The following is a 20538-nucleotide window of genomic DNA, read 5'->3' on the forward strand; positions in this document are numbered from 1 at the left end:
TAACTATTTGTGCTTTCTGTCTTGCGGACAATGGTCCATTTGTCACAGCACTTCATCTTGTTCAGCAGTAGATTTGCGTGGTGCCGCCCAATAAGTGTATTATCGAAGAAGAGGAGTTCAGTGATCTGGAATGAAGGAGCTATTGAGGATCACAGGTGGTGTCAGATTTGGCCATCTGCCTCAAATGGAAGAAATGGAACTCCATAGTCCCAAGTTTTGTCTTTGAAGATTAGCAGGGGAAATGTTGACATATTTGTGTATTTGTATGAAAGTACACTGATGCACTTCCAAAGTGTTTATAAATGTAAATGTAGTTTAATATAAATATTTTGTAATTTTAATAGTCATGTTAACACTACATCACAGGACAATGAAGTTGGAATGGTATGCTTCATTCTATAGTGTCTCCCCCCACCCCCTGAATCAGTCTTTCCTGTAACACTATCTATGCTTCATCTCTTAAAACGATTGCCATAAAGTCTGCTCAGCATTCCGTCATGGCTGATTTGTTACCCTTCTCAACCTACTTTCCGACCTCCTCCCCGTAACCTTTGATGTCCTTACAAATGAAGAGCCCTGTCAACGTCGACTTTAAATATACACAATGCCTTGGCCACACAGCCACCTGTGGCAATGAATGCCACAACTCACGACCTTCTGGCTAAAGAAATGCCTCCTCATCTCTGTTCTAAAGGGGGTGTCACTGTATTCTGAGGTCCCCCACACTTTTGCATACAACCTCTGCACATCCACTCTAGATAAGCCTTTAAATATTCGATAGGTTTATTTCAACTACCCCCCCACCATTCTTCTAAACTGCGGAGTACAGGTAAAGAGCCATCAAACACTCCTCATAGTTAACCCGTTCATTCTGTGAACATCCTCCGGACCTTCTCCAGTGACAGCATGCCCTTTCTTGGATAAGGGGCCAAGATAATATAATATAAATATTCTGTATCTTTCATTGCCATGTTAACACATGGCCATGGAGTTGTACTGGTTGTCTTCATTTTATAGCTCCATCCGTAAATTTTATTCAATCAGGCCTTCTGGTAACACAATTATATTATCTGTGTACTCCTTAAAACTATTCTCATCTTATTTTACTTGCCACCAGCCCTTCAAAATTGTCTCAGTTCTCTTTATGTACTCAGAAGATTGTGTTCAGTTTTCTTCCTGGCAGTCACTTTGAATTCCCACTTTGCAGCTCCTGAGTTTGAATGGGCAGGCCACACTGGGCACACTGAGTTTGAATGGGCAGGCCACACTGGGCACACTGAGTTTGAATGGGCAGGCTACACAGGGCACACTGAGTTTGAAAGGGCAGGACACACTGGGCTATGTTTGCACCCAAGTGCAATAAAATAGCTAAAGAACTGCAATTCAGGCATTGTGAGGTGAGCATTTTCGTGTAAGTCTCATCTGCCTATCTGTTCTCTTTATTTCTTCAGGTAAATATGCTGAAGATATCTTCGGTGAGCTGTTCAGGGAAGCGGGGAGCTTTGCTTTTAGAGTGAACAGTCTTGGAGAACGGATTGACCGTTTACAAGTTAAAGTAACACAGCTTGATCCCAAAGTAGAAGATGGTAAGAATGTTATGTATTTATTTATTTATTATCGAGATGTGGCAGGGGCTTCTGACCCTTCAAACCGTATTGCCCAGCAAACCCCAGATTTAATCCCAGCCTAATCATGGGACAATTTCCAATGACCAATTAACCTATCAGCCAGTACATCTTTGGACTATCAGAGGAAACCAGAGCACCCAGAGAAAACCCACTTGGTCACAGGGAGAATGTACAAACTTCTTGCAGACAGTGACAAGAATTGAACCCGGGTCACTTATACTGTGAAGCGTTGTGCTAGCCACTACGCTACTGTGCTGCCTTTGTAAATAAGTGTGTGGTGAGTCATTTTAAATGATCCTTGTGCAAAGAAAAATACTTCATCCTGATTTTAGCTCCTTAAGATGGGATAAAATTCTTCACCTCTGCACGCCATATCAACAGGACACAACCGCAGAGAGCATCTTCTCTTTTTGTTAGAGAGGATCCTAACATGCTGTGTCACAGCATTGTACGGAAACTGCACTGCAGCAGACAGGAAGGCTCTATAACAGGTAGCCAGAACCGCCCAGCATGCCACCAGCACCAACCTACTCACCATCGAGGACATTTTATAAAGGTCTGGGAAAAGGCCAGTAACATTGTGAAGGATCCCACCCCCCTCCCTTGGTGATGTACTGTTTGCCCCACTCCCATCAGGGAGGGGGCTGTGTAGCATCTACAACAGGACCACCAGACTGGAAAATAGTTACTTTCCCCAGGTAATGTCTGATCAACACCTCCACCATGATCCCGCCCCTCCACACCCCAAACCACCGCTACTTTATCATTAACACAAAATAATCTGCAGATGCTGTTGTCAAAGGAACACTCACAGTGCGCTGCAGGAACTCAGCAGGTTAGTCAGCATCAGTTGAAAAGATTAGTCGACGTTTCGGGCTGAAACCCTTCGTCAGGACTGAAGGAAGAACTTTGGGGAGGGTTTGAAGAACGCTGGTAGTTGAAAAAAACAGTAACTTGAAAGACAAAGGGATGGGGGAGGGGAAGCAGGGAGGTGATTGGCAGGAGAACAATGCAAAGTAGTAGAAGGAGGTGGAACTATGAGGGAGGTGATGTGAAATAGGGATAGAGGAAGGGAGGGGGAGGGAATTACCGGAAGTTGGAGAATTCTATGTTCATACCAAGGGGCTGGAGACTACCTAGACGGTATATGAGGTGTTGCTCCTCCAACTTGAGTTTAGCCTCATCATGGCAGTAGAGGAGGCCATGTATGGACATATCTGAATGGGAATGGGAAGCAGAGTTGAAGTGGGTGGCTACCGGGAGATCCTGTCTGTTGTGGCGGACGGAGTGGAGGTGCTCGACGAAGCGGTCCCCCAATCTGCGTCGGGTTTCATGTATACCGTCTAGGTAGTCTCCAGCCCCTTGGTATGAACATAGAATTCTCCAACTTCGGGTAATTCCCTCCCCCTCCCTTCCTGCATCCCTATTTCACATCACCTCCCTCATAGTTCTGCCTCCTACTACTTTGCATTGTTCTCCTGCCAATCACCTCCCTGCTTCCCCTTCCCCACCCCTTTGTCTTTCAAGTTACTGTTTATTTCAACTACCAGCATTCTTCAAACCCTCCCCAAAGTTCTTCCTTCAGTCCTGACGAAGGGTTTCGGCCCGAAACGTCGACTAATCTTTTCAACTGATGCTGACTGACCTGCTGAGTTCCTCCAGCACATTGTGAGTGCTACTTTATCATTTCCTGTCAGTCACCTGATGTACAGACACTCCTGTGCCTAGCGTCACTTTGTGGACAGACAATCAATCCATGTATATAAGCTATCTTGTGTGCTTACGTCTGTTGTTTTTCAAATATTGTCCTTTATCTTATTGAAGTTGTTTGTATTACATCAGATCGGAGTAACAATTATTTTGTTCTCCTTTTACACTTGTGTACTGGAAATGATATTAAGTAAACTTGAATTTTATGAGCAGACATCTATATTGACTGTGATTGCTTGCTGGAGAAGTTAAGTGTTTAAAAACAATATATATTAAATATTTTGTCTAGAAATTTGGTTCTAAAAGTAGCAAGGAAATTCTGTTATCCTACTGATATGCAGGTTGCATGGGCTATGTAAATCAGCTTTAAAGATAGAGATTAGCTTTGTTTGTCACACATACTTGGAAACGTGCAGTGAAATGCGTCATATTTGTCGATGAGCAATGCAGTATGAGGATGTGCTGAGGGCATTCTGCAAGACAGGAGGGGGAGGGATGGAGCCAAGAGCTGGACAGGTGATTGGCAAAGGGGATATGAGAGGGTCATGGGACGGGAGAAAGAAAAGGGGAAAGGAGGGAACGTATGTGTGTGGAATGTGGGAGAAAACCAGAGCATCCGAGGAACCCACGCAGTCATCGAGAGAGCAGACAATGGAGAGAGTTGAACTCCGATCACTGATTTCTGGTGCTGTAATGCATTATGCTAACTGCCCAATATTTTAGAGACGTAGAAAAGTACAGCACAGAAACAGGCCCTTTGGCCCGTCGAGTCTGTTGCGAACCAACTGCCTAGCCCCCGTCAATTTGTACCAGGACCATGGCCATCCATGTACCCAACCAAACTTCTCTTAAAAGTTGAAATTGAGCTCACATACACCAGTTGTACTGGCAGCTCATTCCAGACTCTCATGAGTCTGAGTGAAAAAGTTTCCCCTCGTGTTCCCCTTAAACTTTTCACCTTTCATCCTTACTTTGACTTCTGGTTGTAGTCCCACCAACCTCAGTGGAAAAAGCCTGTTCGCTTTTACCCTATCTATATCCCTCAGAATCTTGTATACCTTTTGATTACTAAAGGTATAATTAATGGTAGCTAATAAGACTTCATATAAAACCATAAGACACGAGCAGAAAAAGGCTATTTGGCCCATCAAGTCTGCACCACCATTCCATCATGGCTGATTTAATTTTCCCACTCAACCCCACTCCTGCTTTCTCCCCATAAGCTTTGACACCCTTCCTAATCAAGAATCTATCAACCTCTACTTTAAATAACCTTTAGATGTACAAACATTGAAAATATTAAATAACCCATTTTCATATTAAGTACCTTAGCTAAATTTTAAATAGTACATCCCATTCTTTCTGACCATTCAGGCCTGCAGGCAAAAGCAGGAAATTGTTTCGATGAATGTGGACAAACTGCTTAATGTGCCCTATCAGCTTTGTTTCTGCAGAATTATCGCAGAAATCTTGAGTCTCTATTATAATAAATGCAGTACCTCTGGAAAATGAAAAGTACTTAAAATCATAAAACTTCAGTGCTTGTAAAAAAAAAGGAAAAGAAAAGATTAATCGTGTATTTTTTAGCAACCAGTAAAATATGGTAAAGAATAATTCAGTTTGCCTAATTTTTATTTGTAGATAAGCAAGATCAGCTGCATAATGTAGATCCAGTCTGTTAAGGACATTTGCAGATGAGGATAGGAACAAAGGCTTTTGTGAAAGGCAGGCTGAGGCAGTGACAGAAGCAGATTATTGTGGAAATGAAAGGAAGCAGTCTTTGTTTCAAAGACAAGATTATCATAAGTACATGTGAATGTACATTTTAATTCCAATTCCCGTTCTGATGTGTCAGTCCATGGCCGCCTCTTGTGCCATGAAGTGACCACCCTCAGGGTGGAAGGGCAGTACCTTGTATTCTGTCTAGGTAGCCTCCAGCCTGGTGGCATGAACGTCGATTTCTCCTTGCAGTTTTAAAAAAAAAATTCTCTCCCCCTCCCTTCTATTCACTTCTTCTCACCTACCCATCCCTCCCCCTTCCCTTTCTCACCCACCTGGCTTCAGCTAGCCGCCTTCTCCTCCACTCCCCCTGCCCCACCTTTATGTCCTGGTATCTTCCCCCTTCCTTCTCAGTCCTAATGAAGGGTCTTGGCCCAAAACGTTGACTTTTTTTTCACTTCCATAGACACTGCCTGACCTGCTGAGTTCCTCCAGCATTTTGTGTGTGTTGTTTTGAATTCCAGCACCTGCAGACTATCTCGTGTTTATAATATACACTCGGTGGCCACTTTATTAGGTACACGAGTACATCTCATTAGTGCAAATATCTAATCAGTCAATCACGTGGCAGCAACTCAATGCATAAATGTATGCAGACATGGTCAAGAGATTCAGTTGTTGTTCAGACCAAACATCAGACTGGGGAAGAAATGTGATTGAAGTGACTGAGCATGGAATGAATGTTGATGCCATACAGGAGCACCATTCTCTCATCAAGAACATTCCAAAGTAAACTGAATGAGTTAACAGTGACTGGTTGGCTGCAGCATTCCCAGTAGAAAAATGAAGCTGTTTGTGCCAAGCTTCACTGGAATGGTGTAGGCATCAGGGCCAGAGGTGGGGCAGAAATCTGGTCTTAGGGGGTTCAGGGACTTCCTGGGTTATGGATGACCTGACGCATGGAAAACAGACTGTATGCAAATTCTCCAAAGCACTTTTCAAGCTAGTAATATTCCATGCTATTCACTGGGTTACTGTAGAACAAAGGGATGTGGGAATACAGGTCCATAATTCTTTGAAATTGGCGACATAGGTAAGTAGGGTTGTTAAGAAAGCTTTTGGTACATTGGCCTTCATAAATCAAAGTATTGTTGTCGTCGTGGCTATCCCTGGAGGTCGAGGATGATGGTCTTCATTCTGAAGAAGTGACCCACAGAGTGAAGACACCTGTCCGTGTATTTGTTTAACGTGTACTTGATGTTGCACTCCAAGAAGCACACGATACTTCACAAATCAACCAACTGATTCCAATGGCACGGAAACCACGACGATTGGAGCTGATGGATTTGTTGCAGCCTTCATCCACCTTCACAGCCGTTGAGTTCGAAGTAACTTCGTCCGCCTGTTCCACCGTTGAGGTCTTGGTTGGATTGTTCTATGTCGGGGACCTCGCCCTCAACCTTACCGCCATGGGTGACCCCACCAGGAGCATAGCTCCAGACGGCATTGCTCTCAGGATCACAGGACCACACAAGCTTCTCCACCACGACAAGGTGACAATCCACGGAGAAGATTGTGTTGAAGTTGTACAAGATGTTAGCAAGGCCTAATTTGGAGTATTGTGTGCTGTTTTGGTCACCTACCTACAGGAGAAATGTGAACAAGGTTGAAAGAGTACAGAGAAAATTTACAAGGGTGTTGCCGGGTCTGGAGGACCTGAGTTGTAGCAAAGGTTGAATAGGTTAGGACTGTATTCCTTGGAACATGGAAGATTGAGAGGAGATTTGATAGCTGTATACAAAATATGAGGGGTATAGATAGGTAAATGCAAGCAGTTTGGGTGGGACTAAGGCCAGAGGTCAATGGTGAAAGATGGAAAGCTTAAAGGGAGCATGAGGGGTGACTTCACTCAGAGGGTCGTGAGTCTGGAACGAGCTGCCAGCACAAGTGGTGGATGTGATTTCACTTTCAACGTTTAAGAGAAGTTTGGATAGGTACATGGATGGTAGCGGTATAGGAGGGCTATGGTCCTGGTGCAGGTCAATGGGAGTAGGCGGTTTAAATGGTTCAGCATGGATTAGATGGGCTGAAGGGCTTGATTCTGTGCTGTACTTTTCCATAACTCTTAAGTAAATTAGTATAACTGGATATGATGTCTTCCATTACTTTAATTATTGGTAATGTATTGTTGACTGCTCATTGAAATTGAAATTTCGGTTATGTAGAATGATTGAGGCCCTGTGTTGGTCAGAATTAACCATGAATGTTGTGTCCTGGCTATCTACATGATATACAAGTCAAAGCAGTACAGTTTGGAGAGCAAGCTGTTGTCCGTGCAGCAGGCTTTCCCTCTCTACACGGCTGATGAATCCAAAGCAATGGCAAAGACCGAAACAGTTTGGCACCAGTCATGTCGCAGGAGTTGAAGGCAGTGTTGAACTCAATGTAGGACTGTCTTAGGGACTCCCAAGTCTAAATTTTTCCTCTGGATTTACTCCCGAAGCCTTCCACATAAGTGGGTGTAGCTACAAGGGTGCGGAGGTTTGAGATCAGAGTTTTGCTTCTAGATGAGCTAATGAGCCCCATCTGCCCAAATGTAGAATGATACAATCCAGGTATCTGTAGAAAATGAGCATTTCCGGCTCGGGGTGACATCAGCTGTAAAGATAAAAGATTAGCTTTATTTGTCATGTGTACATAGAAACGAACAGTGAAAGGCTTTATTTGCATCAACGATCAACGCAGTCTGAGGATATGCTGGGGGCAGCCCTTGAGTGTCACCAAGTTTCTGGCGCCAGTTTAGCATTCTTGCAACTCGCCTGTCATAACCTGTACCTTTGACTGGATTGTGGGAGGAAACCACATAATCATGAATAGAATGTACAGAATCCTGACAGACAGGGGTTCAATTCCCACACTATCACTGGCACTGTAAAGCGTTACACTAACTGCTACAATACCGTGTTGCCCTAGTGGGATTATGGTATCAGTAGATGGTTTATACCAAGAGATGGAAAAGAAGAGCCAGACGATAAAAATAGGAAGGGTTGAAAGTATAACAGACTGAATAATATTTATTATTCTAATAAAAACCTTTACAGAAAATCATAATTTTTAATATCCTGCTATTGCACCTCTTGTAGAATAGGAATGAGATTTTTCTGGTTGCAAATTGATTGTGATGGCTGAGCTTCTAACAGTAACGTTGTTCAAATTCCTCTCCAATTTTTGTAATGCAATTCCACTGCGGTTTTTATAGCTCTCTGTAAAAGATATTAAGTGGGTTGTGATTTCCCAAACTTGTGCTTTACTGTAATATATTATGGGGCTGTTTCAAAAGTACTTTCACTTATATTGGTAATGGTGTGCAGGCTTAGTAGATGCAGCATATTTAAAATGATCAGTCACCTTGGGAGAATGTGGCATAAAGCACAATAAGCTGCCCTGCCCAATTACACTCATCAGCTCTACATCTTTGAATGTGAAAGGAAACCGGAGCACCTGGAGGAAACCCAGAAACGAACCCAGCTCGATGGCACTGTAGCAGTGTTATGCTAACTGTGTTGCCTCAGTAGGCTAATTTGTTAATGCGGTATACACGCAGTGGCTACATTATGGGTACCTCCATACCTCATAAAGTGGCCACTGAACGTATGTCTTCTGCTGCTGTAGCCCGGCCACTTCAAGGGTGGACGCGTTGTGTTCCTTTGCACACTTTTGGGAGTGTTGTTACTTGGAGTACCGTCACCTTTTGTCACCTTGATCCAGCCTGGCCGTTCTCCTCTGACACCTCTCGATGAAAAGCTGTTTTCACCCACAGAACTGCTGCTCCCCGGATGCTTTTTTTGTTTCTTGTGTCATTCTCTGTAAGCTCTAGAGCAGTGCTTCCCATTTGGTAGGGGTTAACAGTAGGGGTCCATGACATAAAAAAAGGGTTGGGAACTCCTACTCTGGAGACAGGATGAAAATCACAGGCAATCAGCAGTTTCTGAGATACTCAAACCCACCCCATCTGGCACCAACTGTCACTCCACGGTCAAAGTTACTTAGATCACATTTCTTCCCCATTCTGATGTTTGGTCTGAACAACAACCTTTCACCCTTAACCTGTCACCTCTAGTTCCAGTCTCGCCCAACCTCAGTGGAGAAAGTTTCCTTCCAGTTTAGTGTGGTTTTATCAATACCACTCATGATTTTTATACCTCTATCATATCTCCCTGAATTCTTCTATACTCCAGGAAATAAAGGCCTAACCTATTCAACCTTTCCCAGTAACTCAATTCCTGAAGTCCCAGCATCTTTCTTGTAAATTTTCTCTGTACTCTTTCAATCTTATTGATATCTTTCCTGAAGGTAGGTGACCAGAACTGAACATACTACCCCAAACTGGATAACTTCTGACCCATCTTCAGAATTACGGTTTCCAGTTTAGGAGTAGTGGCTGAGACGGCACTGCTACCAAAGTCTCAATCTGTTTAAATGTCCACAAGTAAAGTAAATCAATGTCTTTGAACGGAAAATCGGACAAAAAGTAGTGATTCGGCCCAGTAAATCACGAGTAAAGCCCTTCCAACCATTGAGCACATCCCTATGAAATGCTGTCTTAGGAAACCACCGTCCATCATCAGAGATTCTCACGATCCAGGTCTTCTTGCTCTTGCCATCCAGTAGAAAGTACAAGTGCCTCAGGATTTGCACCATCAGGTTCAAGAACAGTTTCTACCCCTCAACCATCAGGCTGTTGAACAAAAGGGGATGACTATCCTCACTTGCCCCATCATTAAAATGTTCCCACAACCAATCATCTCACTTTCAAGGACTATTTATCTCATCTCATGTTCTCGTTACTTATTGCTATTTACAAGGGGTGATTGATGAGTTCGTGGCCTAAGGTAGAAGGAGTCAATTTTAGAAAACCGAGCACATTTATTTTTCAACATAGTCCCCTCCTACGTGTACACACTTAGTCCAGTGGTCGTGGAGCATACGGATCCCTTCTTTGTAGAAGTGGTCCACAGCAGGGGTGATTGATAAGTTTGTGGCCTAAGGTAGAAGGAGATGAGTTATTAACTTCAAACTTTCTGCATTATCACTCAGAGTGCATGTAATGAGAGCATCTTGGACCTCCAGGTGGTCCATAGCAGGGGCGATTGATAAGTTCGTGGTAGAAGGAGATGAGTTATACTGCTCTCATTACATGCACGTGCAATTCAACTCTTTAAGTGAAAATGCAAAAAGTTTGAAGTTAATAACTCAACTTCTACCTTAGGCCACAAGCTTATCAATCACCCCTGCTGTGGACCACTTCTGGAGGTCCAAGACGTCAACTTCTACAAAGAAGGGATCCGTATGCACCACAACCGCTGGACTAAGTGTGTAAGTGTAGGAAAAATCAATGTGCTAGGTTTTCCAAAATTGAGTCCTCCTACCTTAGGCCATGAACGTACCAATCACCCCTTGTATCTGTATTTGCACTTGCACACTTTGTCTTTTGCACTCTGGTTGATCTTTCATTGATTCTGTTATAATTACTATTTTATACATTTGCTGAATATGCTCACAAGAAAATGAATCTCAGGGTTGTATATGCTAGCATGTATGTACTTTGACAATAAAACTTACTTTGAACTTTCGAGTTTTGAAACCTGACTGTTTCAGTATTGCACTGTGCTGAGCATTCAGGAGCCATTTTGGTTTTATTCTATTGGCATCACTATGTTTTATCTTCTATCACTTTACCTGAATCTAAAGTTTTGCTCAAGTAGACAGCATGTTAACCAAAATGTCATTCCCTCATTTGAGAAAAGTAAGTCTGTGGTTTTTAAGTGTGTGAAAGAGCAAGCCAAAACACAAGGGAAATGTTGGCTGTGTTTGTACATGGTTACTTGGACAATACTGCACATTGGAAGATTACAGAATTTTGATTGTCGGGAATTGTGAAAATTGACGAACAAAGGAACATGATTGCATTTGACTTTTCATTCTGCTCTCTTTTTAGTTTCCCTGCAGACTATTAACCTGAGGAAAGCCTTCAAGAGCTCCACAAATCAGGACCAGCAATTGTTTTGTCGAACCTCCCTGCCAATTCCTATCAATGACACATATAACACATGTGACAAGCCACCACCCCTTCATATTCTGACTCCATACAGGTATGCAAAACTGACCAGAAGATTAAATGTCATTTTTTTTTGGAAGTAAAATCATAATGAATTTCTTTGTCATGAAATTCAATCTTTAAAAATGAACAAGGAAAGGGAAATATTTCTTGTAATTTGTAACTCAGACTTGTAACGCACAGGATTGGTTTGATAAAAGTTAAAACACGATGAAAGGATTTCTGGGTCCCCTTCTTCTTCCTTTTCTCCTATGAACCACTCTCCTCTCTTATCAGATTTCTTCTTCTCCATCCCTTTACCTTTCCCACCCACCTGGCTTCACCTATCACCTTCCAGCCTCCTTCCCCTCCCACCTCACCTTTTATTCTGACATCTTCCCCCTTCCTTCTCAGTCTTGAAGAGTCCCAGCTCAAGATGTTGCCTTACCTGCTGAGTTCCTCCAGCATCTTGTGTGTGTTGAAAAGGATTTCTAATCTCCTGTCTGCATTGTGCCATCAAGTACATTTCTCAGAATTCAACTGAAAACTGCATCCTCAATTCCTTTGTAACACACAAAACACTGGAGGAAATCTGCAGGTCAAGCAACATCTAAGTGTTTATGCTTTGGGTCAAGACCCTTCATCAGATCCTGAGGATAGATGCTGCCTGACCTGCTGAGTTCCTCCAACATTTTGTGTGTTTCACTCTGGATTTCCAGCAGCTGCAGTCTCTTGTGTTTACTCAATTCCTTTGTTCGGGCAGCAATGATTTCCTGGCTATTGACTGAAGTTGTCTGCTTTGAAAACTTCCATGTGTTTGCAAACCACTTTCAAGCTTTTGCCTTTATTGTGATCGCCTTGTCCACTGGTGTATTCTACCGATTCTCCCTCCAGGTGTGATGGATTGCAGCATTGTTCAATTGCTAATTAAATCGAAGTTCTGTGTCACAAACATTTTCAGCAGGAAGTCTGCAGGTGCTGGAAATCCAAAGCAATACACACAAAATGCTGGAGGAATTCAGCAGGTCAGGCAGCATCCATGGATATGAATAGTTTCAGGCTGAGAGCCTTCTTCAGAACTGAGAGGGAAGGGAGGAAATTCCTGAATAAAAAGATGAGGGGAAGGGGAAGGAGGCTAACTGGAATGTGATAGGTGAAGCCAGTTGGACAGGAAAGATAAAGGGCTGGAGAAGAAAGAGTCTGGTAGGAGAGAGTGAACCATAGGAGGAGAGGGCCCAGGGGGAAGAGGTAAAGGGTCAGAGTGGGGAATAGAGGAAAGTTGGGGGGGGGGGGGAATTTGTTTACTGGAATTCATGCACTCATTTACTTCTATGCCTCCTGTTACTTTACAATCACTTCTATATTAGCCCGTCTAGGACGGCCAGTCGAAGTGCACAGGTGTTTCAGGAGAAAGGTGTATTTGATCTTGACTGGTGTTCCTTCTGACTTTGGATTGCCCTGCTATATTTTTTGTTCACTGAGAACAAAGACATAATGTAGATGCTTATACATAAAATGATTCATTCACTCTTGAATGACAAATTCAATCAAGCTACACTTTCATCGTCTCACTGTGTTTCACCTTCCTTTATCAGATTCCAGAACATGCACCTCTTTGTATTCTACTTATCGCCTTCCAGCCTCTGACTTTCCTGTCCCCCACTTGGCTGTGTCTGCTTATCACCCCCCTTCCTCACCTGGCTCCGTTCATCGTCTGCCAGCTGCTGCCTCATCCCCTTCCTGTAGTCATCGCCAACAATAAAATTGTCAGGTAACCCCAGCCATTATCAATACTCTTCAGAGGTTGTCTGCCTGACTTCAGTGGTTGCATAACCAGGACTTGCGATTTGCACCGGCCGCTCATACGACCATCCACACCTGCTCCCATGGCTTCACGTGACCCTGATTGGTGAGGGAGGGGAGCACGAAGAGGGTGCTAATCTTGCCCAAGGGTGACCTGCAGGCTCGTGGAATGAAGGAGTGCCTTACACCTCCTTTGGTAGAGACGTATCTCTACCCCACCACCCAAATCTACATATTAAAGTTTAAATCACAAAACTATTATTAGGCAATTATTTTTAATTCGTGGACTCTACGGAAATCATTTTCTCAACAGCTTTAATTCCAACGTGTCATAGTTGCATAACTCTGCTGCATTTCCTGTCAGGAATGAAAGCAAAGAAACAAGCCTTGGAGGGATGTTTAAGCAGGGCCTTTTGGTAAAAGATCCACTTTATATCGGGAGGAAGGAGCACCATACACCTCCTTTGGTGGAGACGTATTTCCACCCTATCACACACTTTTTGCACTAATTTTATTAAGCTATATTTATTTTTTATTGTGACTTACAGTATTTTTATGTATTGCATTGTACTGCTACAACAAAACAACAGATTTCATGATGTGGTAGTGATATTAAACCTGGTTTCTGATTCAGTTCTGTTGAAATCCTTGTAGCCTTTCAGATTCTAATGATGTTAACATTTTTTTTGTTACAGAGAGGATGGAAAAGACAGCCTTAAGTTTTACACTGATCCTTCTTACTTCTTTGACCTCTGGAAAGAAAAAATGTTGCAGGACACAAAGGATATCATGAAAGAGAAAAGGAAACACCGGGTACTGTATTATTATTTAGCCTTAAGAGTGAATGTGCCCTTCGTGCATAGTATCTGAATTCTTTACAGTTAGGAACTGCTCTATTAACATTCTCACTTAGTTGTTTAGTTATCCCTGGTATTTAAAATGGAGAGCAGCTTGTCAGTATTAAACTCTGGTCTATTTATACCACTGAGACAGGTGGAAGCTTCTTTTAAATGAACACTGTCTCAACATACTATACACCTTTGTTATATAACCTTCTAAAGCTCTTGGTGGCCCAGTGGCTCTTCCAATCTGTTACTGGGTGGCTCTCGGTCAACCTGCTCTGAATTTCAAAGTTCAAAGTATATTTATTATCGGTATGTATACCATATACAACTTTGAGATTGGCCTCTTTACAGGCAGCCTCAAAACAAAGAAACCCAATAGAACCCATTAAAACAAAAGAAGACCGTCAAACACCCAGTATGCAGAGAGAAAAGACAAATTGCACAAACAAAAAAAGTAAGCAACTAGCATTCAGAACAGAAGTTCACAACAGTGAGTCATAGCCATGAAGCCAGTCGTCACTGCAACCGATTCAGGAGCCCATTAGTTGCAGGCCACAGCCTGGTTCAGTGCAGAGACAAATAAACCTTGCAGAGCAGCGAGCTGAAACGGCCTGCCCCTGGCCTCCGGCCCTGACACCCTGACCTTTACATTCTGTTTCAGTGTCTGAATCATTCAAACCTCAGGTTGTTCTTCAGCCTCAGACCAGGGACCTGCTGCTTCAATACGCTCTCGGGCCTGAGGCCCGCCACCTTGTGTCTTTCCTCACTCAGGCTCGGACCTTGACTCTGCCTCACCTCATTGCTACCGCATCAAGTTGTCTCCACATCTGCTCCAGCAATGGTCGTGCATTAACTCATTCCCCTCTCTCCAGCCCAAACCCCGCTGCCTGATTTGGCTCCTACATGCCACGGTGCAACCATCCTGCACCTTCAAGACTTCAGTTCACACTGTAAAAATGCCAGGTTGTACAGGCAGTTCAAAAGCTCAACTCCGGCAGGGAAGGCACAGACTGTTGTTGGCAGTGATCATTTCCCAGATTAATTTAGTGTATGGTTGTTTTCTGTGTTTTGTTTGCTGCCAGCAAGTAGTAACTGAGCTTCACCAGTGCTATCTTAACCAGAAACATACCAGCAGAGCAATAGCTAATAGATCATCCCCTGTAACACCCACACTGCAGGGGATTATATTGTACATCCCTATTATTTAAAATCTGTGTTTTCAATGTTAATTGCATAAATTTTGTTCCAAAGCAATTAACTGATAAAAAATAATTGAATGCAAATGAGATGTCATTCATTACTCACTTGTGGTCACACTTTTAAAAAACATATATGTTTCATTGTATGATGAATTTGCTTCCTCCTGGGTTGTCTGAAGATCAGTGTTCCGAAGCATTACAACTAAATCTATTTTCAATGCTGTTTGACATCTAGAAAGAGAAAAGGGAAGTTTCAAATAGAGGAAATTTGAACCCACGGAAAATTAGAACAAGGAAAGAGGAATGGGAGCGGTTGAAAATGGGCAAGGAATTCGTGGAAGCAAAATCTGTTACTGAAGATTCCATGTAAGTTTTGCTGTTACTTGAAACTGATATTGTGCTTTGACATTGTGCAGTGGTAATCAGTTTATGACAAAACAGTATAGATTGAGTGTTGACAAGCTCCTCTATTCTTCACTCTGGCCTTTTACCCCTTCTCGTCACCTGCCTATCACCTCTTCCCAGTTCTCCTCCCCTTCCTTTTCTCTCATGGTCTATTCTCCTCTCCTATTAGATTCTTCCTCCTCCTGTTCTGTACTTTTTTCATGTATCAGCTCCCAGCTTCTTTCTTCCCTCTCCCCACCCCCCTTCCCCTTCCACCTGTCTTCACCTGTCACCTTCTAGCTTGTCGGCCTTCCCCTCGCACCACCTTACTTCAGCAAATTTCCCCTCCCTTTCCAGCTTGTTTTTGCTGAATTCAAACTCGGAGTGATTTTCTTCAACCCCATCCCTTCAGGATTCAAGCCACTCTCAGATTTTTAGTAGACATTGCTCTGTACGGAAAATTGTATTTTATCTGTTGCCCAATAACAATAGATGGTCTCTGTTCTGATTAAGGATCTTGGCCCAAAACGATGCTGCCTAACCTACCGAGTTCCTCCAGCATCTTGTGTGTGTTACAAACTGCCACCTTTGTCCACTCAACTTTGCTTCCGGCATGGATAACACTAAAACAATCTTACTAACTGTCGCTTATCTGAGGGGCATTGAACCAAACTGCTGATGCTGCCTCAGACAACTGCAGTGTAGAAACCCGATAACACATTTCAAAGAACTTGTAATCAAGGATATTTTTGAGGCAGATCCAAATCATAAGCATTTTCCTTCAATTTGAATGGTTAATGTGAGACAGTACAATATAAAGCAAATTAATTTTAAACATGAGATTCTGCAGATGCTGGAAATCCAGAGCAAAACATGCACACAATGCTGGAAGAACTCAGCAGGTCAGGCAGTATTTATGGAAATAAATAAACAGTCCATGTTTCGGGCTGAGACCCTTCTTCAAGGCAGGACAGGAAAGGAAGGGGGAAGGTGCCAGAATAAGAAGGTAGGGGGAGGGGAAAGAGGCTAGCTGGAAGGAGATGGGTGGAAAGGTAAAGAACTGGAGCAGAAGGATTTTGATAGGAGAGGAGAGTACAAGGTAGGAGAAAGAAGAAACGGGGGACCCAGATGAGACGATAAGCATGTGGGGGGGGGGAGGGTGGCAGCATGGGGAATTGAAAAAGACAGAGGTGAAAAGGATCACTGGGAATTTGAAAAATCAATGTTCATGCCATCAAGTTGGAGGCTACCTCAAAAGAATTTACTCCTTCAATCTGTGTAGCGGAAAAAATTAATCCAAAATCAAAACAAAACAATTGCCACCAGCCTGCAACCCCACGGATTTGTTACACTTGCGTGACCAGCCCACCACTCCAGTAATTGTTCCACAGAGTCGAATTCCCTATTCCTATCTTTTATTAGCAAACATACAACTAAACATTATTGAATGTTATCTCAGCAAAGATGTAGCCTCAGTAGTCCCAAGGTACAAACTGCCACAAATGTGCAACTTATTCCCTTCTCTTTTACCATACCCCCACTCGTGACTGGTTAGCAGAGTATACATAACAAACGTACAACACACCTGCAAATGTGTGACACGGCTGCTATACTGAGAGTGACCTCATCGTGGCAGAGGAGATGCAAATTAATTTGTTGCATTCATCCTGTGAATGCTAGCACATACTGTGAATGAAGAAATTGATTACATAACAGTGAATAACATATGAATACAACGTTTGCTTACCTATTGCCCATTATGCCACTTAGGGCAGCAATGAAGTTCCTCCATCTCTGACGGTGTTCATAGCTTCCTTCATCATGTCAGTAGTTTCCTCTCGGTTTTCACTACTGTCAGTCAGGCAAGTTCCGGGTGGAGACTCAGGAATACAGTCACACTCAGATGTAGAAGGATTCTTCATTGCTGTTCCCATAACAATTTCATTTTACCAGTCAGGCTTATTGGCCCTGAGTTTACCGCCCCCCCCCCCCCCAACCTATATAACCATATAACAATTACAGCACGGAAACAGGCCATCTCGGCCCTTCTAGTCTGTGCCGAACTCTTACTCTCACCTAGTCCACTGACCTGCACTCAGCCCATAACCCTCCATTCCTTTCCTGTCCATATATCTATCCAATTTAACTTTAAATGACAACATCCAACCTGCCTCAGCCACTTCTGCTGGAAGCTCATTCCACACAGCTGCCACTCTCTGAGTAAAGAAGTTCCCCCTCATGTTACCCCTAAACTTTTGCCCTTTAACTCTTAACTCATAAATCTCCCCCACTCTCAATGGAAAAAGCCTATCCACGTCAACTGTATCTATCCCCCTCATAATTTTAAATACCTCTATCAAGTCCCCCCTCAACCTTCTACGCTCCAAAGAATAAAGACCCAACTTGTTCAACCAAAGGACCAGTGGACCACTCTTAGCCTGTCTCTACCCTTTGACCTGTTTGGCATGGGTGACCCTACCAAAAGCCAAAGCATAAAGCCCTGACTCCAGCCAACATAGTTCTCTGTGTCATTGAGGCACACAAGCCTCCAAACCCTACGACAAGGTTATGGTCCTCTTGGAGGAACATCTGATTGCAGAACATGATAAAATGCAGCTGCAACATTGGAGGAGCAGACTTTTACATTTGTGTATTTATGGTTATTTGAACTGCCTTTCAGCTCGAACGCCAATGAAATCTGTTCTAATGGAAGTATAGGCTCAAATGCCAACGAGGAGCTTGCTTACAGAACGCATGGAACATATCGTGATTCAGTCAATTCACCTTCTCCTCCAATGTCACCAGGAGCTGACTTGCCTCCACCACCGCCTGATTTTGGGTAAGATCAATTAACAGGTATACGAGTGGGTAGAGTACACGCTTTGGCATCCGATAATGAATAGTTTTCTTTTCAACCAAATAAAGGTGTGAAGTAAAATTTGCTCATTTATTCAGAGGAAGTTTAGATTTATTTTTCCCATACACATCGAAACAGAAATATGCCATTGTGTCAAGAAACATTGAATAGGTTAGAACTTTATTCCTTGTAACATAGAAGATTGAGAAGAGATTTGATAGAGGTATACAAAATTATGAGGGGTACAGATTGGGTAAATACAAGTAGGCTTTTTCCACAGGTTGAGCAAGACTACAATCAAAGGTCATGGGTTAAGGGTAAAAGGCGAAAAGTTTATAGGGAACATGAGGAGAAACTTCACTCAAACAACAGGAATTCTGCAGATGCTGGAAATTCAAGCAACACACATCAAAGTTGCTGGTGAACGCAGCAGGCCAGGCAGCATCTGTAGGAAGAGGTGCAGTCGACGTTTCAGGCCGAGACCCTGACGAAGGGTCTCGGCCTGAAACGTCGACTGCACCTCTTCCTACAGATGCTGCCTGGCCTGCTGCGTTCACCAGCAACTTTGATGTGAGAAACTTCACTCAGAGGGTCGTGAGGATGTGGAGCGAGCTGCCAGTGCAAGTGGCGTATGCAAGCTCAATTTCAACATTTAAGAGAAATTTGGATAGGTACATGGATGGTAGGGGTATGGAGGGCTATGGTCCCAGTGCAGGTCAATGGGAGTAGGTAGTCTAAATGGTTCGGTACAGACAAGATGGGCCAAAGGACCTGTTGCTGTGCTGTACTTCTCTGTGAGTCTATGGCCAACACAGAGAACATGTTGGGGACAGTTCACAAGTGTCACCCCAGCACCATCATGACATGCTCACAACTTACTCGTCTTAACTTGTACATCTTTGGAGTGTGGGAGGAAACCAAATCACCCGGAGGAAACCCACAAGGTCAGGGCCAGAGCATACATTACGGAGTCCTTGGGGCAGCAGGGGTTTAACCCCAGTAGCTTAACAACATGAGCAGCTGCAAAAGAAGGGTTGGGCGTGCGGCTAGTAGCCCCATCCCATAAAGGCTCAGAGCTACAGAAATGCCTACAGAATCTCCAGAGACCTCATCCCTGGGCAGGGTAGGATCTTCAGAGATGAGCTACATCTGGGGACAACTTGAAGGACTGTTGCAGGACATAGGACTCCTGCAAGCTGCTGTTGGCTGCCCATGCCCCAGTAAGAGTGATGGACATGAGGAGTAGCAACATGTTACTTGCCAGCACCGGCGACCGTACCAGCCTTATGGTTATTCTAGCAAGTTTGAACAGCGTCCTGTTGCACTGCTCTTCAATGATATTGTTTTTCTTGTATTTACTGTGAATTCTGCAAGAAAATGAATCTCAGAGTTGTATATGGTAAGGTGTATGTACTTTGATAATTTACTTTGAACTTTGGACATTGATACTGCAACTTACTAGGGAGGCCCTCAGTTGCTCGGGGTCAACCGTGGATGTTGCATCCTAAACACAAAATAATCTGCAGATGCTGGGGTCAAAGCAACACTCACAACACGCTGGAGGAACTCAGCAGGTCGGGCAGCATCAACCCGACCTGGATCAAGATGCTGCCCGACCTGCTGAGTTCCTCCAGCATGTTGTGGATGTTGCATCCTAGCCGTCTGTTATACGCGTGCCCGGGCAGTGCAATGGCGAGCAAGCTGTTGCCCCGGCAACAGGCTCCCGCTCTCCACGCGGCTGAGGAATCCAAAGGAGTGGCAGAGACTGACACAGTTTGGCACCAGTGGCATTGTGGGAGTTGCCAGTCAGCACTGAACGCAACACAGGACTGCCTTAGGGATCTCATCACCGGTTATGGCCATGGGGTTTACCTCTGAAGCCCTCCCTGTGAGTGGATATGGCTGCAAGGCAGCGGAAATTCAAGATTAGAGTTATCCTTACTAAATGAGCTGCCAACCATGGTTGGTGAGCTCCATCTACCCGAAGTAACTGGTCTTAAGGTGACAGCACCCTGCCCTTCCCCTTTCTCCTCTCAATAGAGACGGTTCAGCTGGGCTTAGCAGCTAAACCACAGGTGAAGGTCAGGAATTGGACTTGGTTGTATTCTGCCTAGATACTTGGATAATACAGTAAACCTTTGAACCTTTGTAATTTATAGCAATTTGTCTTTGTACTGTACTGCTGCCACAAAACAACAAAGTGGACGTCGATGATAAAGCTCATTCTGACCACCAGGACCAAACAAACTTGAAGATGCTTGTAAATCATTATTACTCCAGTGTCTAGAAAATTTAT

The 20538-nt window shown here is 43.6% G+C and overlaps 1 protein-coding gene across 1 annotated transcript in view; it reads left to right on the forward strand.

Moving 5' to 3' along the window:
• Nucleotides 1-20538, forward strand: part of wasf2 (WASP family member 2) — a 72774-nt gene that overhangs the window by 47495 nt on the left and 4741 nt on the right. Inside the window, exons 3-7 of the mRNA XM_063034827.1 lie at nucleotides 1452-1586; nucleotides 11056-11209; nucleotides 13653-13770; nucleotides 15237-15367; nucleotides 18066-18224. Coding sequence (XP_062890897.1) covers nucleotides 1452-1586; nucleotides 11056-11209; nucleotides 13653-13770; nucleotides 15237-15367; nucleotides 18066-18224 — 697 coding nt within the window. The remainder of the gene's footprint in view (nucleotides 1-1451; nucleotides 1587-11055; nucleotides 11210-13652; nucleotides 13771-15236; nucleotides 15368-18065; nucleotides 18225-20538) is intronic.

The sequence above is a fragment of the Mobula hypostoma genome, chromosome 28, assembly GCF_963921235.1.
Source record: "Mobula hypostoma chromosome 28, sMobHyp1.1, whole genome shotgun sequence".
In the NCBI taxonomy this organism is placed as follows: domain Eukaryota; kingdom Metazoa; phylum Chordata; class Chondrichthyes; order Myliobatiformes; family Myliobatidae; genus Mobula; species Mobula hypostoma.